The sequence below is a fragment of the Pan troglodytes genome, chromosome 19, assembly GCF_028858775.2.
Source record: "Pan troglodytes isolate AG18354 chromosome 19, NHGRI_mPanTro3-v2.0_pri, whole genome shotgun sequence".
NCBI lineage: Eukaryota > Metazoa > Chordata > Mammalia > Primates > Hominidae > Pan > Pan troglodytes.
The window spans coordinates 12001196-12020989 of record NC_072417.2 but is presented as its reverse complement, the minus strand read 5'-3'; the positions used below and the strand labels follow the sequence as shown (position 1 = coordinate 12020989).

At 48.8% G+C, this 19794-nt stretch overlaps 1 protein-coding gene across 1 annotated transcript in view; it reads left to right on the top strand.

Moving 5' to 3' along the window:
- PITPNA (phosphatidylinositol transfer protein alpha) overlaps positions 1–19794 on the top strand; it is a 44853-nt gene that overhangs the window by 22456 nt on the left and 2603 nt on the right. Inside the window, exons 7-11 of the mRNA XM_009431530.3 lie at positions 1865–1948; positions 4995–5072; positions 5224–5334; positions 6444–6566; positions 18724–18790. Coding sequence (XP_009429805.1) covers positions 1865–1948; positions 4995–5072; positions 5224–5334; positions 6444–6566; positions 18724–18768 — 441 coding nt within the window. The 3' untranslated portion in view covers positions 18769–18790. The remainder of the gene's footprint in view (positions 1–1864; positions 1949–4994; positions 5073–5223; positions 5335–6443; positions 6567–18723; positions 18791–19794) is intronic.

Sequence of the window (19794 nt, the reverse complement as noted above, 5' to 3'; positions counted from 1 at the left end):
TGTGGTTCAGCCAAATAGTGACATCCTTGCAGCCATGGAAAAACCAATAGAGAGCAGTCTTCAAGTTGACTGTTCAGTGAAGGATGGAAGTTATGAAACAAGGTGTGTGCATGCCGCCCTTCATATTAAAAGAAAAATCCACGCACATGGATGTTTGTATGTAGGATCTCTTAGAGGTGGGTGTTACTAGACTGGGGACGAGGGACAAGCAAGAAGAGGAGTTACTCTAGTTACTCTATATTGTATCCTTTTGTAATTTTGAATTTGTGTCATAATTTTGTATTATGTGCATGTACAGCCTGATCAAAATAATCAGCATGTTGCTAAACAGGCACCATCTCTAGAAGGGTTTACAGTCTGTACAGCCGGGAACATATGGAAATGGTGTGGGCACCGTAAACATCCGGAAGGCGTTTTGACCTGCAGAAGTGACGTTTAGCCTCAATAGTCAGAGCATTCGTTCTCAGTCATGTCACTTAAAATCCAGCGGGGGCTGGGCGGGAGGCCAAGGCGGGTGGAACACTTGAAGTCAGTAGTTTGAGATCAGCCTGGCCAACATGGTGAAACCCTGTTTCTACTAAAAATACAAAAATTAGCTGGGCGTGGTAGCCCACGCCTGTAATCCCAGATACTCGGGAAGCTGAGGTAGGACAATCGCTTGAACCCGGGAGGCAGAGTTTGCAGTGAGCCGAGATCGCGCCATTGCACTCCAGCCTGGGCATCGCAGCAAGACTCCATCTCAGACAAACAAACAATCCAGCTGGGTTCAGTGTTGTGCACCTATAGTCCCAGCTCCTCAGGAGGCTGAGACAGGAGGATCACTCAGGCCCAGCTCCTCAGGAGGCTGAGACAGGAGGATCACTCGGGCCCAGCTCCTCAGGAGGCTGTGACAGGAGGATTGCTCTGGCCCAGCTCCTCAGGAGGCTGTGACAGGAGGATTGCTCTGGCCCAGCTCCTCAGGAGGCTGAGACAGGAGGATCACTCGGGCCCAGCTCCTCAGGAGGCTGTAACAGGAGGATCACTCAGGCCCAGGCAGGAGACTGAGAGAGGAGGATCACTCAAGCCCAGCTCCTCAGGAGGCTGTGACAGGAGGATCATTAGGGCCCAGCTCTTCAGGAGGCTGTGACAGGAGGATCACTGGGGCCCAGCTCCTCAGAAGGCTGTGACAGGAGGATCACTCGGGCCCAGCTCCTCAGGAGGCTGTGACAGGAGGATTGCTCGGGCCCAGCTCCTCAGGAGGCTGAGACAGGAGGATCACTCGGGCCCAGCTCCTCAGGAGGCTGTAACAGGAGGATCACTCAGGCCCAGGCAGGAGACTGAGAGAGGAGGATCACTCAGGCCCAGCTCCTCAGGAGGCCGTGACAGGAGGATCACTGGGGCCCAGCTCCTCAGGAGGCTGTGACAGGAGGATCACTCGGGCCCAGCTCCTCAGGAGGCTGTGACAGGAGGATCACTCGGGCCCAGCTCCTCAGGAGACTGAGACAGGAGGATCACTCGGGCCTAGGCAGGAGGCTGAGACAGTAGGATCCCTCGGTCCCAGGCAGGAGGCTGAGGCAGGAGGATCACTAGGAGCCTGAGGCAGGAGGATCACTGCGGCCCAGGAGTTCATGCTAGAGTGTGCTGTGATCACTCCTGTGGATAGCCATTGCCTGAGAAACACGGTGAGACCCCGTCTCTTAAAAAAAAAAAAATCCATTCTCCCATTTCTTTGGATAATTTTGTATGTAATTGTATAATTACTTATCATTAGGAATCATTAGGAATCTGTGGCTATGGGAATGGCAGTTCCTAGGTGTCCATTCTGGCTAAAGGATATTTTATAACTGACAAAAACTGCATAGTGGTTCCCCACTTGTTCCCACAGGTGCATAAGCTGGAGCCTGAGGCGTGGAAACACGTGGAAGCCGTATATATAGACATTGCAGATCGAAGCCAAGTGCTCAGCAAGGTAGGATCCGTTTAAAGACGTGGGTGGCCTTCGAGACGCAGAAATGACTTCTCAATGCTAAAGAAACCAGGAAACCATACCCAACTTGGCACAAAAGGAAATTCTGATATGTCTTGCTTGTTTTATTTTTAAAAGTGAGTATTAGGAGATTTTTTGTCTTGAGTTGGGGATGCTACCAGAAAATTAGTGGCCCAAATTTGTGTGCCCTGTTTGGCCTCTGAAAATTATTACTGGACTAAGTAGGTATTGTAGCTAGAGTATTTTGCCCTGCTAAAATGATGCTTAGCCTGAAAAATCGGAGCACCAGTTCTCAAATTTATTTTTCCAACTCAGTAATTAAAAAAACATTTACTTCCTGCCTACTGGGTTGTGGAATATTGTCAGGATCTCTGGGTTCCAGGTGAGGGATGCAGAAGGTATGAAAAGACAGGTCCCCTGCCCTCCAGAACGTGGTGGTGCCTTTTCAGAGTAACACACACTGGAGCAGACCCCTGGAAAAGGACAGTCCACTGGTGGACCATGACCTTGGTCAAAAGAGGGACCAGGTCTGGCTTGCTCACTGTTTTGCACCCAGGAAGTATTTGCTCAGGGAATGAGGGGGTTAGATTCCTGCTCATTCGTTACCATTCTTACTAGGCAGAGGCCTCATTGGGATTAAAAGACAGGAATGTAACTCTCTGCCCACTGATAGGGAATGCATGTTTGCTCTTTGTATCCCAGGGGTGTGATACCTCTTTCCTGTGGTCACTCTGCACTTAAGATATTTTGGGGCCTGGCACGGTGGCTCACGCCTGTAGTTCCAACACTTTGGGAGGCCAAGGTGACCGATCATCTGAGGTCCTGAGTTCGAGACCATCCTGCCCAACGTGGTGAAACCCCATCTCTACTAAAAATACAAAAATTAGCCAGGCCTGGTGGTACGTGCCTGTAATCCCAGCTACTTGGGAGGCTGAGGCAAGAGAATCGCTTGAACCCGGGAGGCAGAGGTTGCAGTGAGCAGAGATCGCACCATCGCACTCCAGCCTGGGCGACACAGCGAGACTCCATCTCACACACACACAAAGATATTTTGATTTGTGCATTTCCGAAAAGATATAAAAACCATCTTGTGCTTCCTTGCCTAATATCCCAACCCCCACCTTCAAAACGTTGGTGGATTTTTCAAAAAGCTTTTTATGGAAGTTTAACATATACAGCAAAGTGAATATAAGTATGCAGCTTGATGAATTTTCTCAAACTGGATACTAGCAAAAAGTATGATTCTTTGAGTATTTTGTCAACTCTGGTTGATCTGTGTGAGTGGAGGGAAGCAGTGATGGTGAATATTTATTTTTTAAAGCACACATAAATATAATCTCCTCAGAGGCTGGGCACATTGGCTCACGCCTGTAATCCCAGCACTTTGGGAGACCGCGGCAGGCAGATCACTTGAGGTCAGGAGTTTGAGACCAGCTTGGCCAACATGGTGAAACCCCGTCTCTACTAAAAATACAGAATTAGGGCCAGGTGCGGTGGCTCACACCTGTAATCCCGGCACTTTGGGAGGCCAAGGTGGGCAGATCACGAGGTCAAGAGATCGAGACCATCCTGGCCAACATGGTGAAACCCTGTCTCTACTAAAAATACAACAAATTAGCCAGGCGTGGTGGCAGGTGCCTGTAATCCCAGCTACTTAGGAGACTGAGGCAGGAGAATCGCTTGAACCCAGGAGGCAGAGGTTGCAGTGAGCCGAGATCATGCCTTTGCACCAGCCTGGGCAAAAAGAGTGAAACTGTGTCAAAAAAAAAGAAAAAAAATTAGCTGGGCGTGGTGGTGCATGCCTATAATTCCAGCTACTTGGGAGGCTGAGGCAGGAGGATCACTGGAACTCAGGAGGCGGAGGTTCCATTGAGCTGAGATTGTGCCACTGCACTTCAGCCTGGGCGACAGAGCGAAACTCTATCTGAAAAAAAAAAAAAAAAAAATCGGCCAGACATAGTGACTCATGCCTGTAATCCCAGCACTTTGGGAGGCTGAGGCATGTGGATCACCTGAGGTCAGGAGCTCAAGACCATCCTGGCCAACATGGTGAAACCCTGTCTCTACTAAAAATACAAAAAAAATTAGCCGGGCATGGTGGCGGGCACCTGTCGTCCCAGTTGCTGGGGAGGCTGAGGCAGGAGAATGGCGTGAACTTGGGAGATGGAGCTTGCAGTGAGCCGAGATCGCGCTACTGCACTCCAGCCTGGCCAACAGAGCGACACTCCCTCTCAAAAAAAAAAAAAACAAAACAAAACAAAAAAAACTTCTCAGCTTTGGGAAATACTTTATGAGAGAGAGAAATTTATTATCTTTGTTATTTTTGTTAAGTAGATGCTATAAGTTTGTATCTCCTGAGCCCACATTAGTCAATGTAGAGGGACAGCTGAAAATTAAACTTTTGTTGTGGTTAATTAACACAGGAAATTGACTGCATTATAAATCTGTGAAGTGAGACTCACCAGTAGTGGATAGGTTCCATACACTGAACATTTCCAGTGATGATTTTGTTAAAACAAGCCAGAGGGAGATTGCACTGAAAGATTTAAGGAATGGCAGCCGGGTATTCTGAGCGCTGGCTGTATTTTAGAGTCACTTGCAGAGATTTAAAAAAACAAAAAACAAATCTGTGCTGCCCTCACCTGCAGATATTCTCAGTCACTGGGTTTTAGTTGGAGTGACTCAAAAATCTGTGTTTTAAAAAAGTCTTCCCTGGTGATTTGGATGCTCACCCCAGGTTGAAACTCTCTGTCTTCAACACTGTAAATATGTGCCTGCTCAGACAGTCTGGTGATACTTTCACACTGGCAAAATGGAAAACCAACCCTATCGGAGAAAATCACATAGAACTCTCCTCTGAGGCTAATGTTAACAGTTCTACATCTTGTTTATAACATTTTCCCAGATTTGCTTTGTGCCATCAGCATCAAGATCTGGTATGGAGTGAATGCTAATGAAAAATCTGTTCTCCCCATCTCTCACTCCCTCTCCCACTCCCCTCCAACCCCAATTCCACAATTTCTCTCAGGATTACAAGGCAGAGGAAGACCCAGCAAAATTTAAATCTATCAAAACAGGCCGAGGACCCTTGGGCCCCAATTGGAAGGTACCATTCACACCTTCACTGCCAGGGGGCTGGGCAGCAGCATGTGGGTGGGCCGCTCCCTGTGGAGGAGGGGCATGGCTGGGGTGAGCTGGGGACGGCCTGAGGTCTGCCCGTTGTTACTTGCCTACCCGTGGGTATGTTTCTAATGCAGCAAGAGCTTGTAAACCAGAAGGACTGCCCATATATGTGTGCATACAAACTGGTGACCGTCAAGTTCAAGTGGTGGGGCCTGCAGAACAAAGTGGAGAACTTCATCCATAAGGTGAGTAGCTCGGCTGAGGCCTTCCCAGTGACTGCGTGTGTGTGCGGTGGGGGGGGTGGAGAACTTCATCCATAAGGTGAGTAGCTCGGCTGAGGCCTTCCCAGTGACTGCGTGTGTGTGCGGTGGGGGGGGTGGAGAACTTCATCCATAAGGTGAGTAGCTCGGCTGAGACCTTCCCAGTGACTGCGTGTGTGTGCGGTGGGGGGGGTGGAGAACTTCATCCATAAGGTGAGTAGCTCGGCTGAGGCCTTCCCAGTGACTGCGTGTGTGTGCGGTGGGGGGGGTGGAGAACTTCATCCATAAGGTGAGTAGCTCGGCTGAGGCCTTCCCAGTGACTGCGTGTGTGTGCGGTGGGGGGTGTTTGGCCCAATGAAGAAGATGGCCCAGCCCATGTGGCCTGCGTGACAGGGTTGCCAACATGAGCATACCTCACAGTTTGGCGGCTTCCCAGCTGCCCACCTTCCCTTGCACTGAAATGTCTTACGGTTTAATGCTGTCCTTCCAGGGACACCACATGTGACAGGGAAGGAAACTGAGGCAAAAGAAGGCCACAGGAAGGGACTTGCTATGACTGACCTACAGATAAAACTCAGTCTTTCTTTTCTTGCAGCTGAAAGGCAAGAGGTGCTGGGAGCCAGGTTGGCCGGTGCCCTGAATTACTCTGCTGGGCAGGTCTAAGGAGTTTTAGAGCCTTTTAATCCTCCGACATGTTTGAGCCTCACTTGGGCCGTATTTCGTAGCTGCTGGCCAGTTTTAATCTGGCATTAGACACCAGAGACAGGAAGAAATGTGGCAGTGGTTTGCGGCCCTTGGCTTGCCTAGGAGTTCATGGGCTGCTGTCTTGCTGGTGCTTTGGGCAGAGGGCCTAGTGTGAGGTAGGCATCCTTCTTTCTTGGGGGCTCCCTCCTATGTGAAGCCATGCCTGTTAGACACGTGAAGGCAAAGGTCATTGACCCACGGCTGGTCCAGATAACCAGCCGGGCATTACTCCTCCTCCTGTCCGCCCGTCCCCAGTCTAGTGTGGGTATTCGTGGGGAGTGCATGGAGAGAAGGGCTGTGGCAGCAGCCTTTGCCTTCTGCGTTCTAACGTGGTTCCCTCTTTTCTATAGCAAGAGAGGCGTCTGTTTACAAACTTCCACAGGCAGCTGTTCTGTTGGCTCGATAAGTGGGTTGACCTGACCATGGACGACATTCGAAGGATGGAAGAAGAGACGAAGAGACAGCTGGATGAAGTAAGTGGGGGCTCTGGGGGCTCTCAATTAGATAAACAAACGAAGATGAAGGAGACTGTTTTGCTGGGGCGCTTCACCGAGAGCACCATCCTGTAGTTCTGGGAACACGTCAGTGTCTGCTACAGGGACGGTATCCTGGGCAGTACGTGGGCACTATACGGAAGAAAACAGCCTGTGCTCTTGAATTGACAGTTGAGTTGAAGTCTTGGCATACCCACAGAGACAAATATGGCAGTATGTGCCGAATGCCAAGTGGGTAATACAGCTGCTACAGCGATGCTTCAGAGCCTGGTGGGAAAGAGCGTGCGGGGCTGCAGAGCTGGAGGTGACCCTGGGAGGAGGCAGGCTGGGCTGACCTGTGAATACCATGCACATTACCCACAGAGGACAGCCACAGCGCACGCAGGAGCTGACAGCTGGCGGCTGTCTACGGTCATTTTGAGCTATCAGAGTTGAGAGCTTTTGCTTTTCTTTTTTTGGCCTTGGCGTGGATCGCAGAAGGAGGGTTCCCTGTTCCTTAGGAGCCTAAAGACTCAGCACTTCTCATGCCTCATTTGGAGATGCTGATGCTTCTCTGAGAGGCCCACTCAGAGGAGATTGTCAGTCAGTAACATTCAAGCACTCACTGTGTGCCGTGTACCATTCTGAGGGCCTTTACATACTGCAGTCTTCACGATACCCCATGAGGAGGCGCTGCTGCTCTCCCTACCCTCAGATGAGGAAGTGGAGGCTCTGAGAGCTCAAGGCTGCGGTGCTCTGGGTCACACCGTCTTGCAGGTGATATGGTCAGAGTAAGAGCCCAGGACTCTCTGGCCCCCGAACCACAGCTCTTAATCACTCCCCTGTACTCCTCCCTCTAAATGCAATTTTGGGCCCTCCTGCCATCTTGGAGCTAAAAGTATGAGAAGGCAGGAAGCTCTGTTTCATAAGAACTGCCGTCACTTCTCCCTCCTTGCCCCAGGTGGGGTTGGCATGGAGTTTGGGTATCCAGTAGAGGCATTGCTTTGCAACAGCCCACCCAGCTCTCCTGCAAGGCCTCAGGTGAGAGCCAGGCTTGGGCGCCCATGCTGCCCGTGCTGCACGGACGGTGTCTGCTTCACCATGCTGGTCTAGGGCGAAACTGGGTCCGGAAGTTCTTCCTCTGGAACCCCGCAGGGAACTGTTTTTACCATCCAGAATGACACTTTTCCTGGGCTGACTCACTGGTAAGTGGTGCACTGAGTTGGTTCCTCTTGAAGACAGATGTTTTGGTTATTCATTTAGCTACATTTAGCAGGGAAGTGGCAGGATTTCATTGGGGCACAGTCCCTGATTCTTCCGCTAAGGATCTTTAGGAAGGGGTAGGCCTCAGTGTCCAGGGGTCTGGTGATTCTGACTGTGTAAGAGAAGCCTGAGGCTTTTGGTCACCCTAGTCCTGACAAAAAGAAAGGGAAAATGTTAACAAATGAAGAAACATGGAGACTTTCATTGGAGTTTTAGCCTGGAGCTTCAGCCATCCACTGCCTGACAAAGGCCAGCATGACGTATGTTGGGGTTCGTGGAAGTATTTGCTGTCCACCTTTCATTCCTTCGGGTAGAACTCAAATTCTTGGAGCTAGAAGAACTCTCCAGAGGATCTACTGGATCTGCTTTCTTCACATCCAAACTTTGAGAGCCCTCAGTGTTAGAGAGTTATTTTTTAATCTCTCCCCCTTTTGAAAATCTTTCTCGGCCGGGCACGGTGGCTCACACCTGTAATCCCAGCACTTTGGGAGGCTAAGGTGGGCAGATCACGAGGTCAGGAGTCTGAGACCAACTTGGCCAACATGATGAAACCCTGTCTCTACTAAAAATAAAAAAAAATTAGCCAGGCGTGGTGGCGGACACGTGTAATCCCAGCTGCTCAGGAGGCTGAGGCAGGAGAATCGCTTGAACCCAGGAGGCAGAGGTTGCAGTGAGCAGAGATCATGCCATTGCACTCCAGCCTGGGCGACAGAGCAAGACTCCGTCTCGAGGAAAAAAAGAAAAAGAAAAGAAAATCTTTCTCCATTCCATGGAGAATCATGCCAAAAGCTTAGGTGATCACTGTCCTCCAGGATAACTGCAAATAGAAGAAACTCTCTTTGGAATTAGAATTTTAAAACTCATCTGCAGTGGGAGAGAAAGCAAGTCCACCTCATTGTGGTACACGTTGTTGGTCTCTTCAGCTACTGTGCAGGACCTTTGTGTGCTGACTACGCTTGATGTGGCTTCCCTTTTTATTTTTTTGTCTATCTAAAAATATATGTTTCATCAAAGTTATATTTTGTAGTTTTAAAACTCAGCATCCCAGGATTATGAGTCCCACCCCTCAGAAGCAGCCCCTTGTAATTCCGATGGTTGTTTCTTTTGTTAATTACTTCCATACTTTCAAATAATCTATGCTGATGCTCTTAGTAGTTCTTTTTTTTTTTTTTAAGAGGTGAGGTTGTGTTCTGTCACCCAAGCTGGAGTGCTTGGCGTCGTGCAGTGGCATGATCATAGCTCACTGCAGCCTCAAACTCCCAGGCTCAAAATCCTTTTAATTTTTCTTTTTTTTTTTTTTTCTGAGACAGGCTCTCACTCTGTTGCCCAAGCTGGAGTGCAGTGGCGTGATCTCGGCTCACTGCAAGCTCCACCTCCCTGGTTCACGCCATTCTCCTGCCTCAGCCTCCCCAGTAGCTGGGACTACAGGCGCCCGCCTGTACTCGGTAGTTACAGTGGGGGAACCTCTACCTCAGGGTACTCGGTAGTTACATTCGGGGGCGGGAACCTCTACCTCAGGACTTCGAGTCTTTTTTTCGCGGAGGCTTCTCACTTTCCCACAGAGGACTCCCCTGTCTCTTGCTGTGGGAGACAGGCAGGCAGCCAGCATTCTGGAGGCCACACTGAGGAAGGGTCCCAGTGGGCTCATTGTGCCATTGATTGGCTTTAACTTTAATTCCGTCGTATTCTGCCTCTTGCCCACCTTCCCCCTAGCAGCACCTGGGGTCCTGAGGTCAGGGTTCCCTCAGCGCTTCAGACAGTGAACCTCCTGGCTTTTGCTGGGAAGGGAAGGAGGGTGGTTGCTTGACTTCCAGAGCAGGAGAAGGGAACACCAGTTCCTAACCGTTCTCCATTTGGACTTTCAAAAAGTCACCAGTTTTGAGCCACACCTGGTACTCCCATCTCCAGCGGGACCTGGTGCGTCCAGTTCCTGAGCCTTTGCAGAACCTGCAGCTCCTTCTCTGCTCTCCATCCTCCAGGCACTTAGGTTCAGCTTTTGCTGCTCTGCAAATTAGCTACTGACTCTTCTGTCCTTTTTCCATCTCCCAAAAGGTTGTTAACTGGCTCTTACCTGCTGTGGTGTCGTCTGTTCCTGTTGTCTTCATAGTTTTTATCTTTTTAAATTCCTTTACTGTCATGTCATAGGGTTTGGGGGAGGAGTAGAGATAGATGTCTGTCTTCCATGCACCGTGATGAACTGCACACTTGGAATAGGAATTATGACTGTTAGTCTCTAAGCCAGTACATAGTCGTCTAGTGCAGGCAGATTTTGTTTGTGAGTGATGAAGGGTCACTGTAAGGCCACAGTCATCACTGCTGTAACTCTAGTCCCTGTCTGGGTGGACCCACCATTCTTGAATGAGGCTTGAAGATTTGGGAAGCAAGGGATCGAGAGATTAGTTCTTTGCCCTAAAAAGAAAAAATTTCTGGAAATATGTGCCTGTAGGAAAGCAGTTTCTCTCTCTCTCTCTCTCTTTCTCCCCAACTTGCCTTTTTTCTCCCTTTCCCAAGCTCTTACTCTCTTAAGAGGCCCATAATCTGAAAAATGGAAGGAGGTATCTTAAAGGTCATTTGGTCCAATTATATGTTCAGTGCTTGAGTACTCTCTGAAGCTTCCCTACCAGCCTTTGCTTGATTACTGCCTGTAATGGGGAACTCACTGTCTCCCAAATATGGTAGTAATAAAAATATTTGTATTATTAATAGAAGCTAACATTTATTGAGGACTTCCTGTGTGCCTATCACGTATGCTAAGAGTTTCACATGTATTACATCACCCAGTTTTCATGGCAACCTGTAACACAGGTATTAGTTTCATTTTATAGATAAACTGTGGCTCACAGAAGTTAAGGACATTTTATAATTCACTGAACAAGTACCTCTTGGCCTTTGGCCATTAACTCTTTAGATAATGAGATTCAGAAAAGAGAATTCACTTAAAAAATTTTAAGAAAACTTGTTTTCTTTTTTTTTTTTCTTTTGAAACAGAGTCTCGCTCTGTCACCCAGGCTGGAGTACAGTGGTGCCATCTTGGCTCACTGCAACCTCCAACTCCCCAATTCAAGCAATTCTCATGTCACAGCCTCCTGAGTAGCTGGGACTACAGGTGCCTGCCACCACGCCTGGCTAATTTTTGTATTTTTAGTAGAGACAGGGTTTCCCCATGTTGCCCGGGCTGGTCTGGAACTCCTGAGCTCAGGTGACCCACCTGCCTCAGCCTCCCAAGGTGCTAGGATTACAGTTGTGAGCCACTGTGCCCAGCCAAGAATCTAAAATTTTATTTTATTTTTTTTGAGACAGAACCTTGCTGTGTCACCCAGGCTGGAGTGGAGTGGCGCCAGGCTGGAGTGCACTGGCACAATGTCGGCTCACAGCAACCTCCACCTCCCAGGTTCTAGCAATTCTCCTGCCTCAGCCTCCTAAGTAGCTGGGACTAGAGGCGCCCGCCACTACACGCCACTAGTTTTCTATTTTTAATAGAGAGGGGGTTTCACCATGTTGGCCAGACTAGTCTCGAACTCCTGAGCTCAGGCAATGCACCTGCCTCGGCCTCCCAAAGTGCTGGGATTACAGGCGTGAGCCACCACGCCCAGCCTCTAAAACTTTCATAGGAGCTGCAGAGGCTGCAGGATCCCTATATGTGAAGGATGACACTGCCCTCATGGAGTCTCTCTCTCTCTCTCTCTTTTTTTTTTTTTTTTTGAGATGGAGTCTTGCTCTGTCGCCCAGGCTGGACTGCAGTGGCGCAATCTCGGCTCACTGCAACCTCTGCCTCCCGGGTTCACACCATTCTCCTGCCTCAGCCTCCCAAGTAGCTGGGATTACAGGTGCACGCCACCACGCCCAGCTAATTTTTGTATTTTTAGTAGAGATGGGGTTTCACCATGTTGGCCAGGATGGTCTTGAACTCCTGACCTCAGGTGATCCGCCTGCCTCGGCCTCCCAAAGTGTTGGGATTACAGGTGTGAGCCACCATGCCCAGCCACTCAGGGAGTCTTAATTCCCTCCAACCTGCTGGCAGTGATTGCAGACCATCTGGAACATCAGCCAACATCCCCAATTATGGAAGTAGCTTTGTTTTCTTTTCTTTTCTTTTTTTTTAAAGAGAGACAGTCTCGCTCTGTGGCCTAGGCTAGAGTGCAGTGCTGTGATCATAGCTCACTGCAGCCTTCAACTTCTGGGCTCAAGTGATCCTCCCATGTTAAGCTCCTAAGTAGCTAGGACTTCAGGTCCCACCACTACACCTGACTAATTTTTTTAGAGACAAGATCTCAATATGTTGCTCAGGCTGGTCTTGAATTACTGGTCTCAAGTGATCCTCCCACCTTGGTTTCCCAAAGTGTTGGGATTACCATCATGAGCCACTATACCTGGTCCTGTTTTCTTTTTAAATACAGTTTAAGGCACGGTGGCTCAAAAGCCTGTAATCCTAGCACTTTGGGAGGCTAAAGTTGGGCTGATCACCTGAGGTCAGAAGTTCAAGACCAGCCTGGCCAACATGGAGAAACCCCGTCTCTACTAAAAATACAAAAATCAGCCAGGTGTGGTGGTGTGCGCCTGTAATCCCAGCTACTTGGGAGGCTGAGACAGGAGAATCACTTGAATCCAGGAGGCAGAAATTGTAGTGAGCCGAGATCACGCCGCTGCACTGTCCAGCCTTGGCGACAGAACAAGACAGGGTCTCACACTGTTGCCTAGGCTGGAGTATGGCAGCCTGAAACGCTTGGATTCAACTGATCCACCCACCTCAGCCTCCCAAGTAGCTGGGACTACAGGTGCAGGCCACCACGCCTACCTAATTTTAAAATTTTTTAAAATTTTTGTACAGACAGGATCTTGCTATGTTGTCTAGGCTGGTCTCAAACTCCCAGCCACAAGTGATCCTTCCACCTCAGCCTCCCAAAGTGTTGGGATTGTAGGCGTGGGCCAACACACCCAGCCAGCTTCATTTCTGCACCGAACCTTTTATTTTGAAATGATTGAAAGATTCACTTGCAGTTATAAAAAATAATGTGGAAAGATCTATGTACCCTTTACCCAGTTTTTGCCAATGGTAACATCTTGCAAAACTATAGTACAATGTAATAACTCGGATATTAACATTGACACTTTACTATTTTTTTAGATCAAAGGCGTATTTCATACTTAATGGTCAAAATGATTTTCAAAAGATAGAAAAAAAAATTAAAAATAGAAGTCCAAATAACTAATAATAATAGGTGAATACATAAATAAAAGTCTTCTTGTTTCAGCCCCTGGCCTTATTCCCTAGAGGAAACCACTGTTGAAAACAAAAACAAACCAGGGCTGGGCACGGTGGCTCACACCTGTAATCCCAGCACTTTGGAGGCCGAGGCGGGTGGATCACCTGAGCTTGGGAGTTTGAGACAGCCTGAGTAACATGGAGAAACCCCGTCTACTAAAAATACAAGAAATTAGCCAGGTGTGGTGGTGCATGCCTGCAATCCCAGCTACTCGGGAGGCTGAGGCAGGAGAATCACTTGAACCCAGGAGGCAGAGATTGCGGTGAGCCAAGATCACACCATTGTACTCCAGCCTGGGCAACAGAGCGAAACTCTGTCTCAAAACAAACCAACCAACCAAGATTGAAGTTTCTATTTTCCTATTTTCACATACACATTTTCTTCAGCCATATTAGATGTGTATATATAGCCTACATTGGCTAAATTTGAGGAACACCACAAACATCAGATAAATCTCTCATGTCATGTAGGCCCCAGGAAACAGGAAATAAGCATTCTTAGATCATTGTAAGACTGAAGTAATGGGCTGGGTGCGGTGGCTCACACCTATAATCCCAGCACTTTGGGAGGCTGAGGCAGGTGGATCATCTGAGGTCAGGAGTTCGAGACCAGCCTGGCCAAGATGGTGAAACCCCATCTACTAAAAATACAAAAATTAGCTGGATGTGGTGCACCTCTAATCCCAGCTACTTAGGAGGCTGAGACAGGAGAATCACTTGAACCCGGGAGGCAGAGGTTGCAGTGAGCCAACATCATGCCGCTGCATTCTAGCCTGGGTGACAGAGCAAGACTCCGTCTCAAAAAACAAACAAAAAAAGATTGAAGTAATGAATTTTATTTCAGTGGTATGGGGAACCTTGTTTCTGACAGTAGGGGAAGCTATCATGTTCCTGGTAGGAGGTTGCATCTTATTTCAAGCGGTGGGAAAACAGGAGCTGGCTTTGCATTAGTAACTGAAGCCAGGTGGTGAACTCTCAGCACGTGTAAGGATCCGGCTGAGAAGGAGCTTTGCTCCCATGATGTTAAATTCTCTGATTATTGAAAACTTTTGTAAATGGTCATTCGTGAGCAAATTGTCTTTTTAAAAATTCTATTATGAAAGAGTTTTAAACTTAACAGAAAATAGGCAAGAACAGTGCCAAGAACTCCTGTACACTCCTTTGCCCAGAGACTATTCCTTTAGAGCAAAGACTACAGCCCAGGATCACGCGCTTCACCCCATTCATCACAGCTCTCGTTTCTGTCCATCTGGTGCCGCTCCTCAGTTTTCCTGAACTTCCGCGATTTTGGCGTTTGTGGAGGTTATAGGCTGATCATTTTGTAGAATGTCTTTCAATGTGAATTTGTTGATGTTTCTGCATGATTAGACCCCACCTGTGTACTTGAAGCCTGAATGTCACAGACTCTGTTCTTTTTATCCTATTCTGTGTCTTTCTGTCCAGTTACTGGTGAGGTTACTGCTGTCCCCTTGAAGCACAAGGTGTTCCGGGTTTGTCTTGTGTTTTCATGACCCTGTAACTGGCCACATCTTCAAGGAGCGCTGCTTCCGTATAGTGGAGAGGGGTGTTTGGAAATGAGATCTGGGTGCTGGTGTGCCTATTTCCACTAGGGTATTGCAGCTCCCAGACCTTCTCACAGGATAGAGCTAGGGGACTGGTACATTTATAGTTATTTCTGTATCTGCGTCATATATCATGTTCACACAAATGCATCTAATTCCAATCTAACATCACAGAGTTGTCTTTTAAAAATATGATGAGCTGGCCATGCGTGGTGGTTCACGCCTGTCATCCCAGCACTTTGGGAGGCCAAGGCAGGCGGATCACCTGAGGTTGGGAGTTTAAGACCAGCCTGGCCAACATGGAGAAACCTCGTCTCTACTAAAAATAGAAAATTAGCCAGGCATAGTGGCACATGCCTGTAATCCCAGCTACTCGGGAGTTTGAGGCAGGAGAATCGCCTGAACCCAGGAGGTGGAGGGTGCAGTGAGCCAAGATCGCGCCACTGCACTCTAGCCTGAGCGACAGAGCGACAGAGTGAGACCTTGTCTCAAAAAAAAAAAAAAAAAAAAAGTTTCCCAGTGGAGAACTACTGCCAGAGATAGAATCTCCACAAAATGTGGCAGTATTAAATTTTCAGTGACTAGAATACAATTCTGAAGTGGGCTATGGCTTAAAATTCCAGGTTCTTCAGAGCTTCTATACACATCTCCTTTGCTATAGGACAGTGTCTGGAACGAAAGAATAAAATAACATTTGAAACAGGGTCTCAAATAATTTTTTATTGGCCGGGTGTGGTGGCTCATGTTTGTAATCCCAGCACTTTGGGAGGCTGAGGCGGGCGGATCATGAGGTCAGAAGTTTGAGACCAGCCTGACCAACATGGTGAAACCCCGTCTGTACTAAAAATACAAAAATTAGCCAGGCGTGGTGGCGTGCGCCTGTAATCCCAGCTACTCAGGAGGCTGAGGCAGAAGAATCGCTTGAACCCAGGAGGCAGAGGTTGCAGTGAGTCGAGATGGTGCCTCTGCACTCCAGCCTGGGCGACAGAGCGAGACTCTGTCTCAAAAAACAATAATAATTTTGTATTCTATAACATAAACAGCATTTGGAACCGCGTCTCCAGTAATTTTCATCTCTACACAGGCCCCGAATACTGAGTGCATACTCCACGTCAGGCACTCTGCTCTGCTAAGTACACGAAAACCTCTTTTTTTTTTTCTTTTTTGAGATGGAGTCTCGCTCTGTCGCCCAGGCTGGAGTGCAGCGGTGCCATCTCAGCTCACTGCAAGCTCCGCCTCCCGGGTTCAAACAATTCTCCTGCCTCAGCCTCCCAAGTAGCTGGGATTACAGGTGCCTGCCACAATGCCCAGATAATATTTTTTGTATTTTTAGTAGAGATGGGGTTTCACCATGCTGGCCAGGCTGGTCTTGAACTCCTGACCACACATCTTAAATCTTCATCACAATCCTATGTACTGTTATCTCTATTTTATTATTATAGAAATTGGGGCTTAGGCCATACCCAGTGGCTCAAACCTGTAATCCAAGCACTTTGGGAAGCTGAGGTGGGTGGATTGCTCGAGTCCAGGAGTGTGAGACCAGCCTGGGCAACATGGCAAAACTCTCTCTCTACAAAAAATACAAAAATTAGCCTGGCATGGTGATCGCACCACTGCACTCCAGCCTGAGTGACACAGTGAGACCCTGTCTCAAAAAAAAAAAAAAAAAAAAAAAAAAAGGCCGGGTGCAGTGGCTCATGCCTGTAATCCCAGCACCTTGGGAGGCCGAGGCGGGTGGATCATGAGGTCAAGAGATCAAGACCATCCTGGCTAACACGGTGAAACCCCGTCTCTACTAAAAACACAAAAAATTAGCCGGGCGTGTTGGTGGGCACCTATAGTCTCAGCTACTCGGGAGGCTGAGGCAGGAGAATGGCGTGAACCGGGAGGCAGAGCTTGCAGTGAGCCAAGATCATGCCACTGCACTCCAGCCTGGGTGACTGAGCGAGACTCCGTCTCAAAAAAAAAAAAAAAAAAAAGAAAAAAGAAAAAAACTGAGGCTTAGAGAGCATTGCAGTAACTTACTCAAGGTCATACAATTAGTGATGGAGTCAGAATACAATCCAGGCCAGGTGCAGTGGCTCATTCCTGTAATCCCAGCACTTTGGGAGGCCATGGCGGGAGGACTAAAGTCCAGGGGTTGGAGACTAGCCTGGGCAATACAATGAGACCCTGTCCCCACACACACCGAAAAAATAAAAAATCAGCCAGGTGGCTGGGTGCAGTGGCTCACGCCTGTAATCCCAGCACTTTGGGAGGCTGAGGCAGGCAGATCGTGAGGTTAGGAGATTGAGATCATCCTGACCAACATGGTGAAACCCCGTCCCTATTAAAATACAAAAAAAAAAATTAGCCAGGCATGGTGGTGTGTGCCTACAGTCCCAGCTACTGGGGAGGCTGAGGCAGGGGAATTGCTTGAACTCGGGAGGCAGAGATTGCAGTGAGCCGAGATCACACCACTGCCATCCAGCCTGGCAACAGAGTGAGACTGTCTCAAAAAAAAAAAAGCCAGGCATGGTGGCACATGCCTGTAGTCCCAGCTTCTTGGGATGCTGAGGCAGGAGGATCACTTGAGCCAGGGGGTCGAGGCTGTAGTGAGCCATGATTGCGCCACTGCACTCCATCCTGGGCAACAGAGCCAGACCCTGTCTCAAACAAAACAATACAGTCTAGGGAGTTTCATTCTAGGAGCTATGCTCTTAGGTGCTCAAAATTTGTTGAACATTATAAAGAACAAAAGTTGAGCAGAAAACTAATGGATAGTGAAGAAATACTTATTGACATTCTTCACATAGAATGGAGTTTTCAAATCAGAACTGATTTTAGAGAGATGACGTCTACAGTATCCCCAGTGATGTCTGCTTCTGCCTGGAAGGTGCCAGTGACAGGGACCACTTGGTGCTTCCACAGAAGCCCCCATCCTGTTTTCCAGCAGCCTTGCACGTCTGTGGATCTGAGACCTGCACCTGCACTTTCCACCTCTGCATCCTTGTGCCTAGTTCTGACACGACATTGTGCCCACCTTTAAACAGGTCAGGAAAGGGAAGTTCTGTTAGTCTGCCAGGAACTCCTCTCCCGGAGAGCCACAGGATTTTCTCCCTCATTTCTCTCAGGTTTTGTCTCAAACCTCACATACAAGCTTCTGTAACTACCTAAAATAGCACTTACCCACAGTCATTCTGTATCCGAGCAGCCCACAGTCCCAGCTGGCATAGATGAATGTTTGTTCTCTGCCCACCCTGCCGCAGAATGTAAGCTCCTTGAGGACAGAACTGGTCTGTTTAGTTCACAGCTAAATATTCCCAGCCCTCTGGAAGTTCCTAGCACTAAAGAGATGCCTCACTGAGGCTGGGCGCGGTGGCTCACGCCTGTAATCCAAGCACTTCAGGAGGCCAAGGCAGGCAGATCACCTGAGATCAGGAGTTCAAGATCAGCCTGGCCAAAATGGTGAAACCCCGTCTCCCCTAAAAATACAAAAATTAGCTGGGCGTGATGGTGCATACCTGCAATCCCAGCTACTTGGGAGGCTGAAGCAGGATAATCGCTTGAATCCCGGAGGCAGAGGTTGCAATGAGCCAACTTTGCGCCACTGCACTCCAGCCTGGGTGACAGAGCAAGACTCCTCACACACACAAAAAAAGATGTTTTGTTAAGTATTTGTTGAATGAATAAATGAATGAAACGGGGGCCAAGTATGGTGGCTCACACCTATGCTGTAATCCCAGCACTTTGGGAGGTTGAGGCAGAGGATCGCGTGAGGCCAGGAGTCCAAGACCAGCCTGGTCAACATAGGAAGACCCCCCCACACACACACACCTCTCTACCAAAAAAAAAAAAAAAAGGTGCTCCGAACACCGTGACACAAGAGAACTAGAAATCATGGATGGTGAGACCAGTGACACAGATCTGGAAATGTGTGGCTTCGAGTCCATATGCAGAATTCCTCCGTCCTTCCAGTGTCTTGCTTTTTACACACACTATGCCCCACCCCACCTATGGGCAGGACTGAGAAGGCAGGAGTTCCATCAGCAGCAGGAGCCTTCCATTTGTCCTGCTTTTTCTGTTCCAGATGAGACAAAAGGACCCAGTGAAAGGAATGACAGCAGATGACTAAAGCCGCCTTTCCCCTCTGCACTGTACGTACCAAATTTCTCACTGTGCGTGTCACAGACGCTAAAATCAGTTTGGGTTTCAAGGCCTCAGCAGCTCACTATGGAGTCAGAAAACCTATTCCTCCTTCCCTCTGGTAATGATGGTTGCCACGCTCAATAGCTCTCCACTTCCACTAGGAGATTATGGCTATTGGGACATTTCAGGGACATTTTCCAAACCACCCAGATAGAGACAATGGACAGGGAGGGTGGTAAGTAGAGGGGGTGGTGGATATAGAAGGGGAGTTCATCTGCCGCGAATCACGCCTCCTGACTGGCAGCTTGATCCATCTCAAGTTGCAGCTGTCATGTTGGGCACTCCCTGGCCTTCCCACGCCAGCGCCAGCTCCCAAAAGCTGCCATTACCTGCCCTTCCCCCTTGGAAAACTTGCTGGCCAGACAGCTTTTGTTAGCACCCACTGTTGTCTGGTGCTTCATTTCCTTCTTTATACCCCCTGACCCCATACTAAGCTGCCCTCATCAGAGGTGGCATCTTTCAGATGCTGGGAGGGTGTTTCTGCCCAGGTGACAGGACCAGATTGGGGGCCCCTTGTTTCATGTTGTCACTTTTCCCCAAGCCCCTTCCTTCCGTTAGCTCTCGGTGCTGGTTTCCCAGTGCCCTGTACACCACCCGAGTCATGGGATTCCAGCAGCTCAAAGCAGTCTTAATCACTGAATGAAAAACCTGGCTCTGCTCCCAATTAGGCTCAGAGAGAAAATTATTTTTACAAATAAAAACGGGCCTCTAACACTAAGAGGGTAAGGAGGGCCAGGGTCTCACCAGGAGTGATGCCAGGCCCTGCTTACTCTCCCTGCCCCATGTTCCTAAAGCAGCTTCTGGGAGGCAGGAGGGTGGAATTAGGTGGACTGCTGGGATGCCAGCTTCTCAGTCACTGCTCTGGGCCTCAGTGCCCTCCCCCACTCCCTTCCCCACCCACCCACTGGCTTCCCTCCTCCTCTTGAAATTATCCATTCAGGATGATTTACAG